This window comes from Phoenix dactylifera, chromosome 17 (genome assembly GCF_009389715.1).
Source record: "Phoenix dactylifera cultivar Barhee BC4 chromosome 17, palm_55x_up_171113_PBpolish2nd_filt_p, whole genome shotgun sequence".
NCBI lineage: Eukaryota > Viridiplantae > Streptophyta > Magnoliopsida > Arecales > Arecaceae > Phoenix > Phoenix dactylifera.
Genome location: NC_052408.1, coordinates 15,757,472 through 15,782,192, shown reverse-complemented (window position 1 = coordinate 15,782,192; position 24,721 = coordinate 15,757,472). Strand labels below are relative to the sequence as shown.

Genomic DNA, 24,721 nt, shown 5'->3' with positions numbered 1-24,721 from the left:
AATGAGCATGAACCGGCATGAGTATAACTCAACTCCATATGTAATCCATAGCTAACCTTTTTGTCTCTAAGATTCGATAATTTATCCATATTAGCAAGTTAAAAACATGTTAAGTTGAACCGTTAAGATTACCAAACCAAAACTGACCAATTTACAAAACAAAGTTCTAGATCTGGGACTTAATTTATCTATCTATTTAGTTATTTATTAAGAATTTTCTCACAGCACCTATGCGTCAGCTTGATGCAAAGCCGATTCACTTCCAGCCTTGCTCCAAGGGGATGATCCCGCTGGCCCCCACAAATATCGGAAGCGGAATAGTGGCCGCACGTTTACAACGACGCACAGCATTCTCCCAACCCTCGAACACGTTATCGATCGCACTCCACTGTACTAGAGGGTTCAAATAACGGAGTCCTCTTGCGTCCCTTTCGTTCGCTGCGGACCTCCGCTCAGAAAAAGCCATGCGAGGGTGCACCTGATGGCCTACGCTATCCTTCGAGTGCAAGCAAAACGACAGCCCCCTCGCCATCCATGGTTGGACTCATTCCATCCCATCCTGCCCGGTCTAGACCGCACCATTTGGATATATTGCGCGGTGTGGACCCCCTCCTCATAAAACGTACCCGTCCCAAAAGCTGGTGTGCAAGGAGAGAAAAAGGGGGTGGACCGCGTAAAAAGTTGTTTGGATGGATTATGGGTCCAATTCATTCTGATATCATTTATAACAATTCAGAATTTCATCTAAAATAGTTAACCGGAAGATATTATTTGAGTTTCTTAATCATATATAAATATATAAGATCTATTCAATAAATAACCGATATAGAACCATACGAATTTTAACATGTTTTGAACTTTTTATCATTCATGCGGGTAAAGTTAGTCATGGCAATATGATGTCACTTTCCTTGGGACCAAAGTGCTTAGGTTAGGATTAGGCTTTCCTACCTAATTTGACACGACTTAAGCAGTTGATTGCCGCCCGAGAAGTCTCAATGCTGTTGAAACGCACATGACGTGCGCCATTGTCTGAGTTATCTTCAGTATCCAAGTGTTTTGAGGTTGCACTCATAATGAGAGTTGCCATACTGCCATTTGGAAATCATGGCAACTTTGAGATCATGGTGAACCATAAATTCTACGTCATATGAATTCACTTTTTCACTGCCAACGAGTCTATTTGCATCATTTGCCGGATACGAATCACAAAGTCCACCCATATTATATATTCCCTAAATTACTTTCCAAAGCTTGACACGTGGGATGGTCAAGTCTTTATACCAGGTCGATAACTATTTTTGCTTTCTACTTTGCAAGTCGAGCGATGTGAACATCTTATCAGCTGCCGGTCCTCGCAATCTCATCTAACAATAACCAACATCATGAATTGAATTTAATTATTAGAGCCCTGTAACAATAGGAGTACGGATACTTATAGCTCGTTAATGATCACCATTCTATTCACATGAGACATGGGGATTAGGGATTGGCGCCTAACATTTTACAATCAATGGTGTTGGTTGGGTCATATCTACACCCAGTCAAATGACCAACTTCCGTGTCTCTGTATGTATTTTCTTTTACTAAAACAAATATTTCATACACTATAAATATAAATACATACCATAAAATTAAAAAATAATATATCACAAAGTGTACAAAACAATTTTCAATCTGCAACTCATAAAATATCGCTAGAGTAACTCGTTCATTGATCTTTCTAAATATCTGCTTGGTCTGAAATTTTATTTTATCTTTCATTATTGCCTAGATTCGAAGTAGGGCGACCCGCTCCACCGCCACTCAGCCGTAGCTCTCCATCCATGTGAACTTGACGGTAAACCGTAAACTACTCTGGTTTTGTACCCAAGGACGACCACCCATGCTGACAGCATGACACGTCAGTGAGTAGCCCCTCTATCCATGGGTCCCACCGTCACATGAGTTGCGTCGCCGGAGAAAGTACGCGTCTAACCCAGCACGAGCGCCTGCCCAAAGTCAAAAAGCCACGCTCTGGATAATGCCAGCAAACTCAATACTTAATCCCACCACTTAATCACGCGCAATCCTACACAAACCTCCACGCCAACCCCCCGGTGCGCACCCTCACTTTGTAGTCCCGCACTGGGACCCACACAAAAGGCGGGGTGCATGGAGATTTAGGTTTCTAATAGGGATAATATTAGATATAATGGGGCTTATGGTGGGCCCCGCGGCGACCACACGTGGGGCATCAGCTTCTACGCCACGGTTCAGCGATTAGCGTGAGCTCCCATGCGAAGCGAAAGGTCGCCGCTAGCTACAATAATTACGTCATCGTCGCACACGTGACATCTCGTTTCTCTCACCCCATACCAAATATAGCTTCGCTTCTTGACTTATTTACAGTGCATGCCACCGAGTGTGTGGACATCGTGGCCGTTCGATGTTAATATCTGTTCCATCGGACGATTTTGATTTGTTTGAGATGGAGAAATAATTAAAGAAAAGGTAAGTTGCTAAACCGGTAATTTTGCGCCAACTAACCGCAACGTTTAATGGCGTGCTCGACCTTCATTGCGACGCACGGAGAAGAGGAGAAGGGAGGAAGAGGAGGGGGAAAAAAAGGAAAAAGAAAAGAATTTTGTTATTTCCCTTGAAATAGAAGTGTCTTTTATCTCGCTCTCGTTGCTCGCCTCGCGTTTTCGACGGTGTCGATGGTTTTTATGCGTTTTTGCTTTCTTGGGTGCAGTGGCTTTTATTTGGGATGATTTTTGGGGTTTTCGGCGATATTTTTTTATTTTTGTGCCGAGATTTGGGTTGGGGTGGCCGGGATTGATCTCGAACGGGAGGAGATTGGGGGGATTTTGGAGAGAATTAGGGCCTTTTTCCTCCCCAGATTTGAGGAGGGGAAGAGATGAGAGGAGTGAATAATAGCGTGGAGACGGTGAATGCGGCGGCGGCGGCGATCGTCTCTGCTGAGAGCCGGGTCCAGCAAGCCGCCGTTCCGGTAAGTCCGAAGCTCCTTCTAGCGATTTCTTCTGTTATGATTTCTCGATTTGATTCTTATCTTTTAGATCGATGTGATTGTCTGGAATTGGTGGTTTTTGTTTTTCTAGTTTTGTGATTGATTGAATTACAAATTGATCTTGCCGCGGTTTTGGAACACAAGAATTATCTGTGGATTTCCATTTCTTTTAGTTCTGATTCATTTTTAGTTTTAAGGTTCGAGATCATTTTATTTCCAGCCAGATGAGATGATGAGCTGCGATGAGATCAGTGATTAGTTTATTACCTACGTTTTCATGCTTTCTCGGTGAAATTATTGTGGTATGATGGTTGTAGTCATTGTTCTTCGATTTAATATACCTTACTATACCTGAAAATTATCTAGCTTTAGGTCGGATCATTAATTAATAGACCGTCAAGTTGTTTTTTTTTTTCTTTTTCAAAACAGACTTTTTTAGTAGTTTGGTACTATGTTATCTGGCTGTATGCAAATATTGCTGAATGCTTGGTCTTGCCTCTGTTGGATGCTTAGAGTGAGTGGTTGCGGCTTAGTTGTATCTGGAAACTCGACAATCATGGAACATCACTTGAATTGCTATTTGAGTATCCATTTAACGATTTTCGCTTCTTTTTTTTTTTTTTGGTGGGAACCATTTGTCTCATAATATTTCATCACTCCAGTAATATATTGTGTTCTGGTCATAATCTCAGTTAGCATGGGCTTATTTCTGCTTTACCCCATATAGAAGCCTTGGTAGTAAATGCAGAATTTATAATTTCATTATCTCTGTCTTGGCAATGACTATTTAGTTTCTTGCTTTGTAATGAGTTTTGCTCATGTTTTCTTGGAATATGTGGGGTTTCAATTGAGATTCCTCAGGTTTTCAACTTGCCAATCCGTTTCACTCTTGTTATTCATCAATCTTGAATTCCAAAATGTATCTCCCCATTAATTCTGATTGTTGACGTATGTGTAGTTCAAGTCTCTGTTGGGCCATGTAATGTAACTTCAAAGGGTATCCATGCCCAGAATGCTCTCAACATAAAACTAAAATGTGTGATAATATTTATTTGTATTCATTTTCTATTGCACAATGACCGATGATTGTATTTTTTTTTATTATCAACATGTTGTGCTGAAAATATGTTGTTGATCTATATCCTGGATTAATGCAGCATGTGCCTTCATGAATGAATAAATTTGATATTAGATTGGAACAGCGATTGTACTCACCCAATAATTTTTCCTTTCAAAGACAAACCATGAATATTGTTTTAGCATCGAATAAGATGGAAGGTGCGAGGCCAAGCATGTTATATTAACTACTTATCCAAGGGGTTTAGTTAAATTCAGCTGACATGGGCTGGAGGGCCTTGTGTAAGCTTCAGAGTTTCTTAGCCAAAGGCTCAACTAGCTAAGTGATAGTGTGAACTATGGAGCAAAAATTAAACTGAAAGCCAATTAATTTTAAAGAGCTAGAAACAAGGGAGCTAAGAACTATGCTAATCTAAAAGGATAACCAGTAACTTTGCCGTCCTCATTATCAAGAGGGCTTCTCTAAACCAAGGACTCCAATTAATGCCTCAAAGAACGTTGAGACCAAGGATTCTACCAACAGGCCTTGTTGTCATCCTCAGAATTCATCAGGACCTGCAGAAAATCCATCACACAAGAGAAAGAGGAGTAGAATAGCACCCAAAAGAGAATAATTCATTGGCTGATGAAAATATGGGGTACATAGGTGGTATTTATAGGCCTTGAGACCCCTTACAAGTGATAGGACCAAGTAGATATCCTTGCAATTTAAAAATAAGTAACAAACAAACTCATAATAAATGCAAACTACGTATTCTTGCCAAAAAGGCACTTCTAGAAAAAAAAAAGTGTTCCGATGATGACCTAGCTTCCGTTGGACTGCTTGTAATGGTAGTTATCCTACTGTCAGATCTCATCCGACAATGAAAGATTTATTGTCAGTTTCCTCAGTCATGGTCTTGGACTCGGACTTGGTCTCTGGTTCTTTGGATGGTTGGTAATATGCCGTCAGAGCTGGAGGAGTCAAACTCAAACTTGGTTGCTTTGTCTATAAGTCTTCCAAGGAGTGGTTTCTGATGGTGAACATGGACCGTCTAACGTTTCCTTGATGGCAATTACATTGCCTTGTGATCTAGTTCATGTTACTAGCCTGCTTTGTAATCTGGGTGTTGGGGCCGTTTTCGATTGGCAATCATGTTGTTGGCTCTTGAGGAGGTGAATTGTTTTGTTCATGATCGTCTAGCATGTGTTCTTTTTTTTTCTTAGTACGGCCTTCTCTCCGCAGCTTGATGATAATCCTCATTCCATCGATCGTGATGGCATAACTTTTGTCTTGGTAATTGAATTCACCCTTGCATTTGAATGCCCAAGACTTCTTGATAGGATGTGGTGACTTCTTCATTCAAGCTAGACCTCCAGCGAAAAGGTATTAAACACCATGGGCTTATGTGTACAATTGACTCATCAAGTAAGATCATCTCTTACAGTTCTGGGAGATCTTCGACCTTGAGATCAACTATGGAGATGTGACATTCTATCCATCTGCATCAATAGCCAACTTCACTTTTCTCTCATGACATATTACATGACTAAAGATACTTGCAATGACTGTGAATTGGCTCTGTGCTTAGGGTCTAGAAGTTTCTTCTTGTTGCTCATTTAGTGGTTATAGAGTCGAAAATGTTTGTTAGTGTGTCGACATGCTTTACATTAAGGTTCGCCGTCTCGTTGCAGGACTCTGTACTTGTGCCACACTAGCACAGCATCAGTATAGTAATGTACGGAGTTTATTTGGCGTACTAAGTGTTGGTACGCCATCCGTACCGGTACTGGTACCGAACCGGTATGGTACGCTCCGTACTGCCGGTTCGGGCTGGTACGACATGCCATGTTTTACATCGTTGTTTGCACCTACCTCGAGGTCTCCTTGTTTAAGGAGAACCAGGCTTCATGATGTCTAGCTTAAGATCTAGTGTAGCCGGTTGGACTCATGGTTGTGGCAGATTTCTGGTAGCTCTCAACTTGCTGCAAAGGAGCTCTCATGGGCAAAGATTGGTTGAAGTAGGACTCCTTATATGGCTGGGAAATATTTGGCTCTGGCTTTGATCTGATGGCAAGGCTATTATCGTCAAAAAGGATCAAATAGTGGATATGGTTCCAACAGAAGTATTCTAATCATATATGAACTTGATCGGGTGTTGGGATTACCTAGGCCTGCTTTTGATCTGATGGTGGATTCTGGCCATAGTTAGGTTTCCGAAGGTGAGTGCTTTTCTATTGGTAGGATTCCAATAGTGAATTTGTTATCATCAAACGCCTTCTAACAATGTAGCTGTTGTTGTCGAAAGCTAGAGATGCTGAGATTGCTTCTAATCCAACTGTGGATGTTGGCCATATAGGATTCTGATGGTGAGAGCTTTGCCATTGGCAAGGTTTTGATGGTGGGAGTGTTGTCGTTAGATTCCTTTGGGCATGTGCTAGGCCTAGTTGCAACAAAAAGCCAACTGGTAGCAAATATGGGGTCCTGGGTGTGCAAATCGCCTTCCTTTCGGCCAAGTTAGGTTACGAAAATAGGGTTGCAGCTAGGGTTGCGGGTGTGCGGTGGATATACCTGCAAGTGGATGGCAAGCTAGTGTTAAGCCATAGCATAAATCCTTGCGGGACGTGAAATAGTCTCAAACCACCTTGGTAGGCCAAGAGGATCTAATTTCTCTCACTTATTGAAACAAGAAAGTAAACAATCAAGGGAGGAACAAAGTTTGACTTGTAACAATACACCTTATCCTACTTGTAGTCGAATTAAAATTTTGGAAGGCAATTAAGATTAATCCGAGTTTGAGAGTAGCTAGAAATTTTAAAAGCACGCCCCTTTTGTCGGAATAAAATTCTATGTTAAACTCAAATTAAAACCCAAGCATCATGACTCATATAAGCAATCACTAGTCTAAAAGAAAAATTGTTAGCATAAACCCACTAGGAAAGATCAAGCTCTAATGCTAGAAGAGCTATTGCAGGCTGGAGGGCCTAGCGCAAGCTTCATAACTACCTAGTGGAAGACTCAACTAGCTAAGCAACCTAAACTATTGAGAAAAAATTAAACAAAATCTAGAAGTAAGAAAATAAATTAATTTTAAAGTTTTTTAGGCAAGGGAACTAAGAATTATGCGAATATAAAAGGATAACTAGTAGCTTTTCATCTTGCTACCAAGAGGGCTTCTCCTTGTCAAAGTCTCCACCAACTGATGCCTTGAAGCATGATGCGACCAAGGATTCTACCAGCCAGCCTCTCTATCGTCTCTAGAATCCACAAGAGCCTACATAGAATCCACCACGCAAAAGAAAGATGAGCAGATAGCACCCAAAAGAGTGTAACTCATTGAGTCATGAAAATTGAGGGTACATGGGGGTATTTATAAGCTCTCTTACAAGTGATAGGTTCGACTAGATGTCCTCGAAGTTCGAAAATAAGTCAAAAACAAGCTTCCGAATATATGCAAATAAGTATTCTCGCCAAAAGGGCACTTCTAAAAGAAAAGTGCTCCATGACCTAGCTGCCTTCGGAATGCTTCAGATGGTAGTTGTGCTACCATCAGATCTCATCTGACTGTGAAAGGTTCACGGTCGGTTTCCTCACTCTTGATCTTCGACTCGTACTTGGTCTCTAGCTCTTTGGATGATTGGTAATATGCCATCAGATCTGAAGGATTCTGACTTGGTATTGATTGCATCGTTTTCAAGTCTTCTAAAAGGTCGCTTCCGATGGTGAGCATGGAACCATCATTTTTTTTTTGATAACTGTCGGAATAAAGGTGGGATGTGGATCATTCTTGTTGCAGCACTGTTGGAAATCTTCTGACAGTGATTGCATTGCCATCAGGCTCTTCTTTTGATGGTGAATGGTTTATCGTTAATTTCCTTTTAACAGCACTTAGATTGCTGTCGGGATGTTTTTGACAGCAGGATGTTTGCCATTGGATCAAAACTCGTCCATATTTTTCTCTTGAGAGATCTCAAGCTTTCGTATGGCCCTTCTGATGGGCTTGACTTGTGGGACTCTAGGTGATTGTGACCAAAGTAGTCAAATCATAGGATTGAGCATCTCTGTCCTGCATAATCAGTGCTGTGCCCTTGGTTCAGTGACCTCTGAAACGACATTTTTGCGCATGCCTCAAGTTTTGTAGTATATGACCTTTTATAGCACGATAGCAGGATAATGACTGAACTCATCACCAACTTTATCTGAAAAGAAAAGGCAGGTTGTCTGTAGCAATTTTGTTAATGTGCACAAATGTAGGTTATATAGATTAGGTATCAAGGTTTGATCACTTTTTTATTAAGATGAGTATAAATTGAAACTTGCTTAAAATTTTCTGTAGTTTTGAATGATTACTTTCTTTCCGAAACTAAAACTTTGCAGGAGCACTGCTGGTAAACCTACAAATAGAATAAGAAAACCAAAAGAGGCTGGAGAAAAGAAAGAGAGGAAACCATACCCATGGGGTATAACTATGCTGAAGCAGAATGGCCATTTATAAGAAAGACAAGCAAAAGGATAGTGGAGTTGAGGAGTGGATGCTAAACAGAGTGTTCTTAAAAGAATCTGGGCATAAACTTAGTCTGGTAACAGAGCGGAGGGTGGAAAGCAGAGCATCTCTTTGGCTCTTGAAGAGGATTGGGTTCATAATGATGCTTAATTGGTTTCATACTCAAGTTGTAGAGAGGTATCAAGGGTTAGAACTGCATGTTGATCTTTATATATGGATAACAATAGCTTTTCCAAGGAGTTGGGGGAGAGAATAAATTATGTCTGCAAAAAGAACTTCTATTATGGTAAAAGAATTGGATACAGTAAACTACAGATCTTGGAGTTATAATTTACTGCTCGGATGTTCTTGTTATAAAAAAAAGGAAAATTTGATTTTGATAGCATTGTTCTGTCATATTCTTTTTTGTTCTGCTGCGTGACTTGAGATAGAATTTTCTTAATGGCATTGGAATGATTTGATGGACAAATTGCAGTCTGAGAGGCCATTGACTTTCTGCCTTTTGGGAGAGTTGAAGTGGCAGCTAGTTTTGCTTGTTGGCCATAGCCAAGAACAACAGGTAATCTGTTGGCAAAGGATGGGCCAATCCTTGTTTGTTAGAGTACAAGTACTCCAGATGACAACTTCGATATGTTTCTGTTAGTTCTTTTCCAATCAAAAAATGGTTGGCCTTAAATTAAGATCTGTCAATGCTTACGACTATTGCAAGAAAATGCAAAGTTTTTCAAATCTTACTGTTAATTATTGAAGTATGTGTCAAGATGCCCTTTTAGAGAAGGTGACACAAGAGTTGGCCGTGACAAATCTTTTGTAAGCAAATCTACTGCATCACAGACAGTTTTGTTTACAATTAAACCTATGTGGGGAATACCTTGACCTTAGTTGAAAACTAAAAGAGGAATCATGATGGCCTGTTCTTTTTTCTGTTCATAGTATTCCCTTTGTCATTCTAGTTGTATTCTGACCATGGATTGTTAATAATGAGGAAATTACTGATGGTGAAAATTAACACCCCAGATGTACAAATTGAACTGGATGACCCTTTTCTGCTAGTTGTATAAAGAACCTTTTCTGCTGTGGACCTAAGTATCACTTCTTTGGAGAGATTCTGTCAAGCTTCTCAGCAACACAAACATCTGCACTGATTTCCAAACAGGATGTCTTTGATGAACCCTATTGGATTTTGATGTGACTTTGTTAATAGATAATGATATCGATGAGTTGACATGGCTTTTGGTTCTTATTTGCATCTTGGACTCTGTGGTAATGCCCTGACACCATCTTTAGTAACTTCTCTCTTTACCATGTTGCTATATCAGTGATATTAATTATGTGTGGGGATCATTATAAAGGGAAAGAACTGAATACATTTTGGAGTTGATATATAATAATAGCTAGAATTTTGTAGATTTAATCTTCTTTATCACAGTTTATATTTCCCCCTCTCAGGGATCATCAAAAGAGGTGACAAGCAATTGGCTTGTCTTTCCCCCGCAGAGATATCTCATTTTTTCTTATCTTGCTCTCCCTGATTCTTTCTTTCCTCACTTCCCTTTGAAATTCAAAAGGTAAGATGGACATCACTTGGGGAGGATTTTAATCTCTGGTACTTTAAACCTGAAATTCTGATCAAGAATATCTATCCCAATGTGTAATGAGAAAAAGTTTCTAGGTTGAGTTTTCATTGTGGCCCATTATTTCAAATTACTTGTTCCATTTGTTACTCTCTCTCTCTCTCTCTCTCTTTCTCTTAATTGGAATCCAAGAAGGAGAATTGTGAGCTTGACCTGTTTATCAGCCACTAAAGCTAATTACCACAGCTGAAGTTGAAGATTTGACTAGCAAGTCAAAAGCAAACAAACTGTACATTTATTCCTCAATTTTATATTTTTTGTTAATTTTATGAGCTCATTTGTTTTCTAATATGTAGCTATACTGTGTAAATCTTTTTTAATGACCCAGGTAACTGCAACTTAATTTTCTGTGAATAGTGCTGAGTGAATAGAAGGTAAGGGAGATCTTGGACAGATATTACTTAGAATTAGACTTGTTGAAAACAAATGCAGTTACTGCAACAAAATGGTTAACTTAAAGTTTGGTCTATTTTCTTTCTTTGTAACTAGAAAGATTTCAAAATATGATTACACTCATCTATCCTATTTTTTTACTGGCAGAGGAGAAGGTGGGGAGCTTGTTTCAGTGTTTACTGGTGCTTTGGATCTCATAGACATGGTAAGCGCATCAGCCATGCAGTCCTTGTTCCTGAACAGACACTACCAAGGACAGATGCTCCTGCCCCTGAAAATCCGATCCACCCTCCAGCATTTGTTGCACCTCCTTCCTCTCCAGCTTCCTTCCTCCAGTCAGAACCCCCATCTGCCACCCAATCACCTGCAGGTCCTCTTTCCCTTTCTGCTCTCTCAGCAAATTCCTACTCCCCCAATGGCCCTGCCTCCATATTTGCCATTGGGCCCTACGCACATGAAACTCAGCTAGTCTCACCTCCTGTCTTCTCCACTTTCACAACTGAACCATCCACTGCTCCATTTACTCCCCCTCCGGAACCTGTGCATCTAACAACCCCTTCATCTCCTGAGGTTCCATTTGCACGACTTTTAACCTCTTCCCTGAATTCCAACTGCAAACAGAGTGAAGCCTATGAGTTTCAGTCATACCAGTTTTATCCAGGAAGCCCAATAGGTCACCTCATATCACCCAGTTCAGCATGTTCAGGCACTTCATCCCCTTTCCCTGATGTTGAATTGCGTTCCTCTACTGGTGGCTCCTTCCCATCCTTCCCACTTGGTGAACCACCAAAGATATTGAGTGCTGATGGAATTGCCGTGCGCAAGCTGGTACCTTGTCATGCTCGGGATGGTGGTTCACTTTTGGATGGTCGGATCACAGCAGCTGCACCTACAATGGATTCTGCTATGGGGTCTCATAATAATGATCATGCCATGGATCACAGAGTCTCATTTGAATTGACTGCAGAAGAGTTTGCGCGCTGTTTGGGGAAGAAAACAGCACTTTCAGGGGATTCTAACTCAGGATGTTCCCAAGTTGCAGCAACCGTGGGAGACCAGATTACTGATGAAGCCAATAAGAGCAATGGAATCTGTGTTGATGAAACTTACCATGACTTGCCTGACAAAGCACAACCTTCCTTTGCCCTTCCAGCAGTTAAAGAATTCAAATTTGATAATGCGGATGGAGCACCTGCAGAGCCTAGTGTTGGATCTGATTGGTGGGCAAACGAGAAGGTTGTTGGGACATCAAGTGAGCCTTGCAAGAACTGGGCAGTTTTCCCTATGATACAGCCCGGGGTCAGCTGATCACTGATCCAAGATGCATCCCATATGTTGAAAGGAGGAGCCTCTGCGGCTCTCTATGGTTCATGACCCATTTGGCGGCTTTGCTGGAAACAGGAGGCCCTGGGCATCTGCAAGCTAAACTTGTGAAGTTCTTCTGGTGGGTGGTGATGGTGAGATGGACTATTTTGCTAGCTGCATCTCAGGTCTTGTCTTCGTCTTCACAGGAAAAAATAAACAGAGAAGATTTTGATGTCTCATATGAAATGTGTAATGTGAAATAAGCTCATACTACAGAGGATAGCTATCTGCTCTAACAAATCATGTAAGATACAATATTATGGCATTGAGTCTTGCCATTATTTATCCCTTGGAACTTCGTTATGTCTTCCCGGTTAGCTAGTTTGTTTGTTTCTTTGTTTCTAGTTCATGTTCAATGTCATCATGTTGAAAAATTGTCAGGTAACTGAGGCATCTTCGCCTTCCATCTGAGAATATGATATTGGCTCATGATCTCATGGAATACCACCATCCATAACGCATGTTTTCATGATATAGGAATTATATCTTCAGAAAATTTGAGGATCAAGTGTAAAATGTTTTATTGAGAAGGATGTCATAAAGTTGCAAACATGCACCTGTAGGTTTATCCGCCTACAGGAGACGGGCACAACATTCGTCCCAATGGAACCCGACGCATTGCTTGGCCTCAAAATAGACAGTAAGGGAGAGGTATTACCCGAGAGGATGTCAAGGGTTGTATTCAACCTTTCAGTTCAAACTCTCTTGCATTAAATTGTATTTAAGTCTCTGTGTTACCTAAGTTTCCTTGGTTGTTGAGAAAATTTAATTGCGAATTGATTGTTATGGGATCTGCAAATGCTAAGGAAGGAAAGTTCATTTGATTGAGATATATCAAGATTACAGAATAATTTAATAATTCCTAAAAATTATTTATCTGAAAAGATAATTGCAAAAAAAATAAAATATATTATATTTGGTTGGTAAAAAATTACTCTAAAAAAATAGCACCGAAAAAAAATACTATATTTGGTTGAAGATAATATTATATAGAAATATTATTAAATTTCTAACAATACTTTTAAATAAATAATTTAGGCAATGATTTTTTTTGTTCAGTCTATTTGTGGCCCACTTATATGAAGACAATTTACCAAGTCGAAGCAAGAGCTTGAAAAAGCGGTTGAAGATCCAGAAAGTTGTTGAAGATATATATGGATAAGGCAAAGGCACCACCTTGCAAAGCATCCCTTCCTTTAGGGAAGATTCTCCGACACAACTCTGATTGGAGCAACTTGAGAACATACTAATCCCCCTGAGGGGGAGAGCGAAGCGGGGGGGGGGGTAACGTCCAATTCCTAGTTAAATGGTCCAGTTGAGGACCAGATATCCCCCAAGACCATTAATATGGACTATTTCAAATATTGTAATATATTTACATAAGTTAATAAATATTTTTAAATCATTATCCATATATAAGAATATATGGAGCAATCCGAACTCTCGATAGAATAGAAAAGAGGGCCGCAGCGACATGTAATACCCTCTCCCCCCCAAGCTGTCTTCTCCCCCTAGCTGTCTAGTTTATCTATTTTTGGTATACAAATAAATTTTAGTATATTTTTTGCTGCACTAATAAATATATTAATTATAATTTTAAAAATATATACCAATAAATAAATGTATTAATTATTGATAAATCCCATATTATATTTATTTATATTTCATAAATATTATTAATTGTTTATTAATAGTTAATGTTTATTAGTAAATATATTAATTTGTTAATAATATTATTTATTTATAAATAATTTTATTAAAATTTTAATATCTTGATTATAGTAAATAATATATGTAATTAATATTATTATTATAATAATGTAATTAATATACTCATTAATAAATTATAACTTATATATTCATTATAATAATAAATATTTGATAAAAATATATATGAACTATAATAATTAATATGAATATATAATTATATATTATAAATAAATATATTTTGACATAAATAACATAGAGAAAATTTAATAAAAATATATTTATATTAATGATAATTAATATAAAATAAATATATATTCATATTAATTTTTATTTGATAAATGCTAACATAATTTATTAATTATAATATACTAATATAATATAATTATTATATTGATTGTATCAATATAATTAATATAATATTAATAATATAAGTAGGGGTATGTCTATTAAGCAATGATAATTTTAGATTACGTTCATTTAGTAATCTAGTATAAGAACAAAATACTATTTTTCTAGTAATATTTATTTTACATTCTCATTTAATAAAATAGGCGTAGAACTAATCATTTATTTAATTTTCTCTCTTATACTTTTTTAACCAAACCTAATAACCTGATATTTATTTTTCAGATTATCTCCAACCAAATAAACCCTACATATACATAAAAAAAATATCTCTTTAAACTTTTTTTTGGTTCCTATGTAGATCAACACGCGGTGGGCCTTGATTATGACTCTCATTCTTTTGCATGCACGTACATTTGCGGATCGCAATTCTCCGGTATTTGGCAAAAAAATTAAAAATTTCACTTATGATTTTGAAAGCATATAAAGATAGAAACATCCCAATTAGATATAAACTTCTTTGCCTCTCTCTACATATGAAGAAACTAGATCTCGATTCAAAATTCTTCTACCAAAGTATATTTCTTTGTTGCTCCTGTCGATGATGTAACTGATTAGCACCTACCGACCTACCACCTACATCTCGGCGGTAGAACTTTCGAAACGGTCGGTGGTTCTTGGAAGTATCCGGCTACCGTCCCCAAGAGCGGCCCAACCGGATGAGGGAGCCCCCCCGTGCGACACCTCAGTACACGTGTCAGTGCCGTCCGCTTAACCTCGGTAACCGGTAACCGATTACGTTCCCTAAATGGCGGACCAGGCCCCGCGCGTACTGCTTTCAGGCCATGACAGAATGAGAGCGAAGGCCGCAAACTGGCCATGTGACCATTGGCAGCTGACTTTCCGGTCGTTTCAATCTTCAATTTCTGGCACCGCATTATACACGTAACACACCCACGGCCCACACTCAGGTCCGTCCTTGGTCCCCCACCCATTGGCCCCACTCCTTTCTTGGCAAAAAAGCCATCCAATTTTTTTCGCTTTTGGCTCATGAGTTCCTGGTCTTGGTCCGGATTTGCATATGTTTTGTTTTGTTTCGTTTTATGAATTTGTATAGATTCTGTATCTATCTTTCTTGTTCTTTCTTTATCGATAGGATTGACAGTCACCAAATTCTAAACGATTTAAAAATTTTCTGATCTTGTTGGTTTTTGAGTTCGGTGTGTTCGGGATAATGATTGTAGAGTTGGAAAGGAGAGAAGCAGACCTTCCCCTTTTCCTCTAAGATCTAGGGCGAACTCCAAGTTACAAAGGATGGCCATGGCACCCACAGTAAAGGTGGTACTAGGCTCCATTGCGTTTGGGATCTTCTGGGTCCTAGCTGTTTTCCCTGCGGTGCCCTTCCTCCCTATCGGAAGGACCGCAGGATCTCTTCTTGGCGCCATGCTTATGGTCGTCTTCCGCGTGATTACTCCCGAAGAAGCCTATGCGGCGATCGACCTCCCCATCCTTGGCCTCCTCTTTGGCACCATGGTTGTTAGTGTCTATCTCGAAAGGGCCGATATGTTCAAGTATTTGGGTAAATTGCTCTCATGGAAAAGTAGAGGCGGCAAGGATTTGCTCTGCCGCATCTGTCTTGTTTCTGCCGTCTCCAGTGCTCTATTTACCAATGATACTTGCTGTGTTGTTCTCACTGAATTTATCCTGAAAATTGCAAGGCAGAACAATTTGCCGCCACAGCCGTTCCTTTTGGCCCTGGCTTCTAGTGCGAATATCGGTTCTTCCACGACTCCGATCGGTAACCCGCAGAACCTGGTTATCGCTGTTCAGAGTAAGATTTCTTTCGGGGAATTCTCGTTTGGGCTCCTTCCTGCAATGCTTGTGGGAGTAATTGTGAATGCTGCCATCCTCTTATGCTATTACTGGAAGTTGCTGTCCATTGAGAAGGATGTGGAAGTGGCTCAAGCAGCAAAGGATGTGATCGCGGAAGAGGATGTCACTTCTCACCGTTTTTCGCCTGCGACCATGTCACACCTCACTTCTATGAACTCTCAGGATTGGAGTTCTGCAATTGAATCCATTCCTCAGAGCCCAGCGTTAAATGGAGAGATTGTGCATGTCGAGACATTAAGGAACAGAATAAGTTACAGTGAGAATGACATACGGTCAGCCACAAGCGATGGCACTGAGCCTGCAAAGGTTTCGAATGCATCGAAGGAGCTAGCAGGGGTTGGTGGAATTTCTCAAAGGAGAGAGGAAGGTGCATCTGTGAGGAGATATGCGAGAAATGCCAGCTGGATCAATGGCATGAAGGAAGGGTTTCCTCACCACTCTTTGGAGGAAAAGGAAATTCCCATGGGGAGGTGGAAGAGATTGTTGTGGAAGACCTGTGTCTATGTTGTGACTGTTGGAATGCTCATTGCTCTTCTAATGGGGCTAAACATGTCGTGGAGTGCGATTACTGCTGCTCTCGCTCTCATTGTACTGGATTTTAAGGATGCCCGTCCTTCGCTAGAGAAGGTAATTCATATCTTGAGTTTTAGTTAGTATTATGCAAAATGAAAAGTTTTGATTCTTCTGCTACATTCTTATGTGATAATGCAATCGTTCTTTTTTCACCCCCCTGGAATTTGGAAATTTTGTTTATCCTGACAAGTTTTATTTTCATATAATTGAAATTGCATTTTCTTCAGGAAAATCTATAATAATTCTTCATGAAACATTCTAGACTGAGCTGATGTTTCTGTTGCAAATGCAAACCAGGTTTCTTATTCTTTATTGATATTCTTTTGTGGGATGTTCATTACCGTCGATGGCTTTAATAAAACTGGCATACCAAGTGCTCTATGGGATCGGATGGAACCATACGCACGGATTGATAGTGCTGGAGGGATTGCGGTTCTTGCCCTTGTTATCCTTGTTCTCTCAAATGTTGCGTCCAATGTACCTACTGGTAAGTTAATACTTTAGTTTTGTCCCATTCGCTCGTGGAATATACAGGATGGTAAGAAGGCTAAACTTGAAACCTTATGATCAGTTCCAATAGGTTCTCTAAATGCTCTATTAGTACCTTAATAACTGTACTACTGCATGTGAGGATTAAAATGTATTTAAATCTTCTGACTTACTCAGTGTTGCATGTGTCTCATGTAGAGAAAATGGCTTCCATACTTGCTCTGCATATTTAACTTTTGGAGGGTCTGCATATAGATGTTCTATCAACAGCTGAACTTAGCTTGTGTTCTCTATAATTATCAAATTGGTATAACGGGGAACTCAGGCATAAGATATAGGACACCTTTGTGTCATAGTGATTTAGGATTGCATATAATCTGCTTATGATGATAATGCATGGTCTATAGTACAAAATAGCATCTGCCTTTTTGCACTTGTAACCTTTTCCTATTGTAACTAATATGAAACTGTCAAGGGAGTATATCAAATATCTTTACACATGTCAGAAATAAGAAGACTTTACATATACTATTCTTCTAGTGAAGTTAGAGAAAATAACTTTCATGGTGTAAACTGTTAGAGATCAAAGTTTTTGAAAAAAAAAAATGAAAACTATTATTTGGCCAAAGTTTTGAAAAAAAAAACTGAAAAATGTTCAAAAAATCCCTTATTAAATTGCTCAATAGATCTCCTAAGACAGCTCCAAGGGGTCTGTTGAACAAGAAAAATCAAAGAAAAACTGCCTGACTTGAACAGGAACTGTTCTATATAAACTTGTACTGCCATATCCTCGAGTTCTGAGGAGACAGACAATAGAGTCTGGTGGACGATGTCAGACCTCGGGATCAGAGTGGGATTAACAGCTGAAATCTCTGGAACTCAGCTATTTATTTATGGGACGGGCTTGTCACAAGGTTGTCTGACAGACCAACCCTCACTTGCTTTTCTACATCAAAAAAATAAAAGAGGAAGTTGAAAATGTACTGCTTTACATACTCTTATGAACTCCTTCCTAAGGTGGAATTTTAGCCAAATATTCCACGCTTGTTAGGAATATCTGAATCTGTTTTTTCCCATGTTCTCTTTGTAAAGATTCAACACTCTAATCGTGACTTCCAGAAAAAAGCACTTTTGATTGTGTGTGTAAATATTTTCCCTCTGATAAAGCAGCAATGGACCTCAACATCCTTATTTCACTGATGAGATTGCTTTTTCTTTTTCTTTTTCTTTTTCATTTGGTGTTGCTCTTGGATGCTCGGATTGTCATTAGACTGCAACAATGATTTCTTAAATGAGAATCCAGTTTCTTGGGACCATTACCTTCAATCATTCCTCTGGAGGTTTATGAATTGATTGAGCACATGAAGTCAAAATTTAAAGAACTGGAACGCTACCTGTTGCTCTCATCTAGACTGAGTGACACCAAGTATTGTTGGTAGAGATTCTAAACCCCTGAACCGTCAGCCCATCCATAGGATGCAACATCAATTGTGCTGGTGAAGATTACATTATTTAGGACATGATTCTACTTCTCTTAAACTTCTCATCGCATTACTAAATTGCTTCTGTAATAACTCCTTTTTAAAAATTGACTTGCCACAGCAGCATCAAAAGTTCATGCCAACTCCAGGGCACAGTATATCAGGCTTTCTATCATATGCAATTGTGCTCCATTCCTAAAGGAATTTGATATGTTCAAGGCTTGTATGTAACAAAGCTAATACATATATAAAATGCTTACTTTGAGAGAGAGAAATTGAGGCTTGTTTGACGAGCTTCTTCAATATCAAGAGGGTGTCTAAACTTAAAATATTCTTCTGCAATTGACAGCGAATTGATTATAAAAGATTGGCATGCAAGCCTGTGCCAGTCCATGTTGTATGGCATGTTCCTTTGCTGTGTCAGACCAGCACATGGCATGGCATATGACATGTGCTGTACCAGTACCAGGCCAGTCTGCCATGCAGCACTTAAAAACCTTGTAAAACATCAACGTCAAGCTCCTTTTTTTTTACTGCTTTCAATTATCACCATTCAGGAGGATCATAAAGGCCAAATTTTTACCAGAAGTTTTCTTCTTTTTATGTTTGTTTGAGAAGTTGGCTCCTTGTTCTGTAGTGTAAGTCTTAACTTACATCGCTTGATAGATCTGGTAGCTTTAAATGCCCTTTACAATGCTGTTGCACCTGTCAGTTTATCATTTCTTGGTGATAACTTTCAGATCCTGCTTGACACTGAGTCTTTCACTTCATGTTACCTACATCAGTGTGGGGTTTCTTCAGAGGCCTAGTGAGAATGAGATATAAATAACAGGAAATTAATTTATATTGCAAAGTTCACATGATGGAAGGTATAATGTTAACTGTTTGGAGTTAGAAGTTTGAATATATCTTCAAAAGTATTTCATCTTTTTGACTTTATGAAACCTTAGAAACTAATGAAGCTATAAGGGAACCGAGGATTGACATTTTATGACATGGATATTTGGACTGTAGAGATGATGATGCGGCTTACTGATAAAATGAAGTTTTCGAGGATCCATTTAACAATTTGAAGGTAGATATTTGTTAACTTCGAATACAGATTTTGTTTGTTTATTAATTCAATTAACAATTTGAGAGGAATTATCTTGGCAATCCTTTTCTTATACAGATAACTTATATGCCCACTTTTTTTTTGATAGAAGGAGTGAGACGAAGTCCTGCTCATTTATTAAAACTTATGAAAAGTAAGGTAACTTAAATACCTAATTGTTGGAAGTTATAAATCTTATTTTTCAAAAGTAATCCAGATTTTTAGATGCAATAGTTTATTACGTTATGGTTCAACCATAAGGTTGGTTGTTTTCTCCACACCTCTCATTCCTACTGTTCCCCGCCTATGTTATAAATTGGAATTCAGCACCTGTAGAGTTTTGATTCTGAATTTACTCATTATCAAAGTTACTGCATGATAATGCATGATAAGGATAATCATCTTGCTGCTTACTCTGCACTGGTCTGCAATGACTCAGCATTATCTCTTCATGAGGGTCCTTAATAAGTAACTTATAAATGCATTTACTTATGAATTATAGTTATTAATGTGGAGAACTGCTTTTATATGCCTAGTATCTCTGCTTGTCTCTAGTTCTGCTGCTTGGAGCTCGAGTGGCAGCTTCTGCAGCAGACATTTCTCCAGCTGAAGTGACCAAGGCATGGCTCCTATTATCATGGGTGAGTACGGTGGCTGGGAATCTATCACTACTGGGATCAGCTGCAAACTTAATAGTTTGTGAGCAGGCTCACCGGGCTCAATTTTTTGGTTACAACCTCTCATTCTTGAGCCATCTGCGTTTTGGGTTGCCTTCAACACTTGCTGTCACAGCTATCGGCTTGCTACTTATTAGGAATTATTGAATGGATCTGGTGAAGAACCATGTCGAGATGAACCTTTTGTATTTTACAATAGCATTTCAGTCCGTGGAGAAAAAGACAAATTGATAGCCACTCTTTCATGAAACATTGTTGAGGCGATTAATAGAAGGTTTGCTTGACAGTTGAGGAGACTCTAAATAAAATACGTTAGGTCATCTATCTTATGAAACAAGATTGTCACCATATGAGAGCTCCCAAGCAGACAAGACACGCTCAGTGGAAGCAAAAATGGAGTGGATAGGGATGACCTGCATAATTTCAGCGCTCCAATACACTGCAAGAAGCCTCTTGACAACTTTATCATCTCTTTTAACATGTCGAGCTTGGTATGCCTTGCGCCAAATTTTGTTGTTCTTTGTGGCTGTTGATATCTTCATTTATTTTTCATTGGGCTATATGATTAGTAAGCATTTTAGTAATTTCTTTGAGGTAAATTCTTGTAGGACTCATTTGGTTCGCATAAGAAGAAGAGAGAGCGTGGTTAATGAAAAAATAAAAAAAAATTTCTTATTTGGTTGGAACTCTCAAAAGAGAGAGAGAGGAGAAAGTAGCATTCCTATAAAAATAAAATTCAAATGTTTCATGGAAAAGCTATTTTTTCATCAGTCGGTTATTAATATGTTTTTTCAAAAGTACTTTTATGCCATCAAAATCGATGGGTAAATTTTTTTTCTTTCTTTCTTAAGAATATAATAAGTATTTCATACAGCTTTTCTAGAAAAGGAGATGTTCAATCAAATATAAGTTGTGTCATTTTTTTATGATCAATCAAATATGCCAAAATTATTTTTTTAAGTATGATAATTTTAGGAACCAACTGTTTAGAAAAAACATTTCAGTGAAAAAAAATATTTTCTACGGATCAAACGAGTCCTCAGTAATAACTTCAAACGAGTTCTTGTAGGGCACTTCAGATTCACTGTGGACTAACATTCATGGCGAATGTTGTTCAATCATTATGATTAACAATCTGTGGTCCGTACACTTTTTCTGTGCCAGAAAAACAAGATCATCAAGAACTAGTTTGAAGGAGTGGTCAGTTCGTGGGGGGCATTGAGCATGTGACGAGATCCCATTTAGTATAGGTGAAATGGGCTCAATCACAAAACGAGTGGTAGAACTGTCAAGTGCCAATGGGTTCAACCTGGAACCTGAATGGCCTGTGTTTTCAAATTTGAACCTGTTTCTACACTTCACAGGTCCAAGCCTTGTCGGGCCTCCGATATGGTTTTTTATTATTATTATTATTATTATTATTCATATTATTATTTAAATGTAACCTGCCCGATGCGTAGGATTGCCAAAACCTTCGTGATTCCAACATTGTAATGGCTGTTAATATATATATATATATATATATATATATATATATATTTGAATAAAGAATCATATTAAATAAGAGCCATACTTATAAGTAATGAATTGAGCCTCATTGAGTATTAATGTTGATTGCTATTCACATCCTAATATTAATTGAATATTAAACTCATCGAGTATGTTACAAAATCTGTATTATAAATATAGGTATGATTACGACATTTTAATATGGTATTCTCTGTCATATATGTAAATATTTTTTTACCGATTATAATATTATTAATATTGTTACACATTAAATTTTGATCTATCATTCTATTTATAATAAATTTTTGATATTAACATTATGATGCATTATCACTATACAAAATTCTAATAATAGATGCATATTTATTGATATAGCAAAATAATATATTGTTTATAAAATAATAAGATCACAATCTTAACCTGTATATAATAAAAAAATAGAAAGGTACTATAATCATGATCATAAAAATATAATAGAGATTAATAAAATATTAACATATGGGCATAGTACAATACTAGTGAAAATTTAATTAATATCGCAAACATTATGAAACTATGATTATTAATGATATTATTAATTTGTGGATTAATTTAGTAATACTAATGAAAAGTTTCTTATTTAATAAAGTATGATAAGCCAGCAAGCTTCTTATTAATGATATGGTATGGTTATTTGATTAAGAACCATATTAAACAAGAGTTTTGCTTAGTATCTAGAATAAAATGGTTTATGAATACCACTTGATAGAGGAAAAAATGGATCGTCCAGCCCACAACTAAAAGGCCGCCCAATTTCAGCCCAATGAACACCAGCGACGGACGACTGAATCTTCACTCTGGCTCAGGGTTAGCTCGTCCTTGGAACTTTATCAAAAGCTCCACCAACTCCAGACATTCGCCAACTCCCCCAACCAAGCTCGAGGTACCTCCAAACGATCGCCGACCCGTCTCGACCAAGCTCAAAACACCGACTCCAATGCTACGCTCTGACCCTCGAGCTCGGGGCGCTCCTCCGAGCACATCTCGGAACCCGGGAAGCCGAGCTACTCCTAGCATCTGCTAAGCTGACTTCGTCAAATGTATGACACGACTATCTAACGAGCTCGGCCTCGCCAACGACCACACCCATGTGCGGCCTACGCCCACCTATATGGTCGTACTTCACCACACTACCGTGTCACATCTCCGTAACCAGCCAACAACAGTCAGACGACACATTGACTACTCCGGTCATACCCTGCTGTAACTGTCAACATTCTACCGTTCTCAAGAACGGGCTATACCGCACGTCACCGGCCAGCCTGAGCTGCGCGCCATCCGGCTCAGAGCCACGCCCCCTCATGATGAGGACTGACAATATTTTTGCCACCTGGGCCTCTCCACCGAGGCTATAAATAGCTCGGTCAGGTAATTTCTAAAGAATCTTTTTGGCTGGACTAAATTTTTCCACTCTAACTTGATCGTTGGAGGGCCTTTACCGGGAACACCGGTGAGGCTTTGTGCAGGACTGCGGCCGTCGCGCAGGAGGTGGCTCCCGTCTTCGCCTTTCCAGCGCCGGCGACTCCCTTGGCTCCACCGGCATGGTCACCCTCGGGCCAGATTTGACGTGCGGTATAGCCTCCATGTGTGGGAGCCGAGGGAGCCGCCGGTGGTTGAAAGGGGGAGAAGGGATCCACCTCCTGCGCGACGGCCGTATACCTGCACAAAGCTTCACCGGTGTTTCCGGTGAGGGCCCTCCGACGATCAAGTTAGAGTATAGTAGAGTTGGTCCAGCCAAAAGTCCCTTAGAAATTAACTGATCGGGCTATTTATAGCCCCGGTGGAGTGGCCCAGGTGGTGGAAGTACTGTTAACCCTCATTATAAGGGGGGTGTGGCTCTGAGCTGGATGGCGCGCAGCTCAGGCTGGCTGGTGACGTGCGGTACAGCCCGTTCTTAAAAATGGTAGGGTGTTGACAGTCACGGCAGGGTATGGTAGGAGTACTCAAAGTGCCGTCTGATTGCTGCTGACTGGCTATGAAGACATGATACGGTAGTATGGTGAAGTACGACCACGTAGGTGGGCGTAGGCCCGCACATGGGTGTGGTCGTTGGCGAGGCCGAGCTTGTTAAGTAGTCGTGTCATGCGTTCCTGGATTCCGAGGTCGGCTTGGCGGGTACCGGGAGTAGCTCGGCTTCCTGGATTCCGAAATGCGCTCGGTGGAGCGCCCCGAGCTCGAGAGTCGAAGCGTATCGCTGGGGTCGGCGCCCTGAGCTTGGTCGGGATGGGTCAGCGATTATCTGGAGGTACCTCGAGCTTGGTCGGGGGAGTCGGCGAATATCTGGAGTTGGTGGAGCTTTCGGCGGAGTTCCGAGGACGAACTGGCCCTGGGTCGAAGTAAATATTCAGTCATCATCCGTCGTTGGTATTTACTGGGCCGAAACTGGGCGGCCTTTTAGTTGTGGGGTGGACAATCCATTTTTTCCTCTATCAAATGGATATAATAAAAATAGAATATAAAAATATAAGAATTTAATTATTTTTTAAAATAAAGTATTGATTTTAATATTATGATACATTGTCATTATACAAGATTCTAATAGTATATGTATACGGTATACCCATTGATATGGTAAAATAATATTATGATAAAATAACAAGAACATGATATAACCTGCATATACTAAGAAATAGAAAAGTATGGTATCTAAGAGATATTTAAATGCAATATAGTGGGATCATGATCATAATAGTGCGGTAGAAATTAATAAAATATTGGTGTAATTTAATGATCCATGCGGGATATGAATAGGATACAGTATTAATAAAAATGTTTTTACATATATTGGCATATATTAAAAAAATATGATTATTAATAATATCATCCATTTTTTAGTACTAATGAAAGTTCTTCATTAACATGGTTTAAAAAACTAATAAGTTTCTTATTAATGATACCATATTATTATGAACCTTGTTAAATAAGAGCCTTATTTTTAATCCAGTATAA

General features: G+C 39.1%; 2 protein-coding genes and 1 pseudogene across 3 annotated transcripts; all 3 read left to right on the top strand.

Annotated features, from left to right (window-relative positions):
* The first annotated feature begins 2,554 nt into the window (after nucleotides 1-2,554).
* LOC103705487 (uncharacterized protein At1g76660) lies at nucleotides 2,555-12,405 on the top strand. Its single transcript, XM_008789211.4, has 2 exons — nucleotides 2,555-2,992; nucleotides 10,746-12,405. Exons 1-2 carry the CDS (start codon nucleotides 2,900-2,902, stop codon nucleotides 11,904-11,906), a joined length of 1,254 nt encoding a protein of 417 aa, XP_008787433.1. The 5' UTR covers nucleotides 2,555-2,899; the 3' UTR covers nucleotides 11,907-12,405.
* Nucleotides 12,406-14,988: 2,583 nt separating this feature from the next.
* On the top strand, nucleotides 14,989-20,808 carry LOC103705488 (silicon efflux transporter LSI2-like). Of its 2 annotated transcripts, none has more exons than XM_026804033.2 (3): nucleotides 14,989-16,538; nucleotides 16,782-16,971; nucleotides 20,084-20,808. In XM_026804033.2, the coding sequence occupies exons 1-3, from the start codon at nucleotides 15,333-15,335 to the stop codon at nucleotides 20,155-20,157; spliced, it is 1,470 nt and encodes a 489-aa protein (XP_026659834.2). In that variant the 5' UTR covers nucleotides 14,989-15,332; the 3' UTR covers nucleotides 20,158-20,808. The 2 variants fall into 2 exon arrangements, with proteins under 2 accessions (XP_026659834.2, XP_008787434.2); XM_008789212.4 differs by having other exon boundaries at nucleotides 15,005-16,538; nucleotides 20,103-20,808.
* LOC113462613 lies at nucleotides 17,712-17,902 on the top strand (annotated as a pseudogene).
* Nucleotides 20,809-24,721: the final 3,913 nt, after the last annotated feature.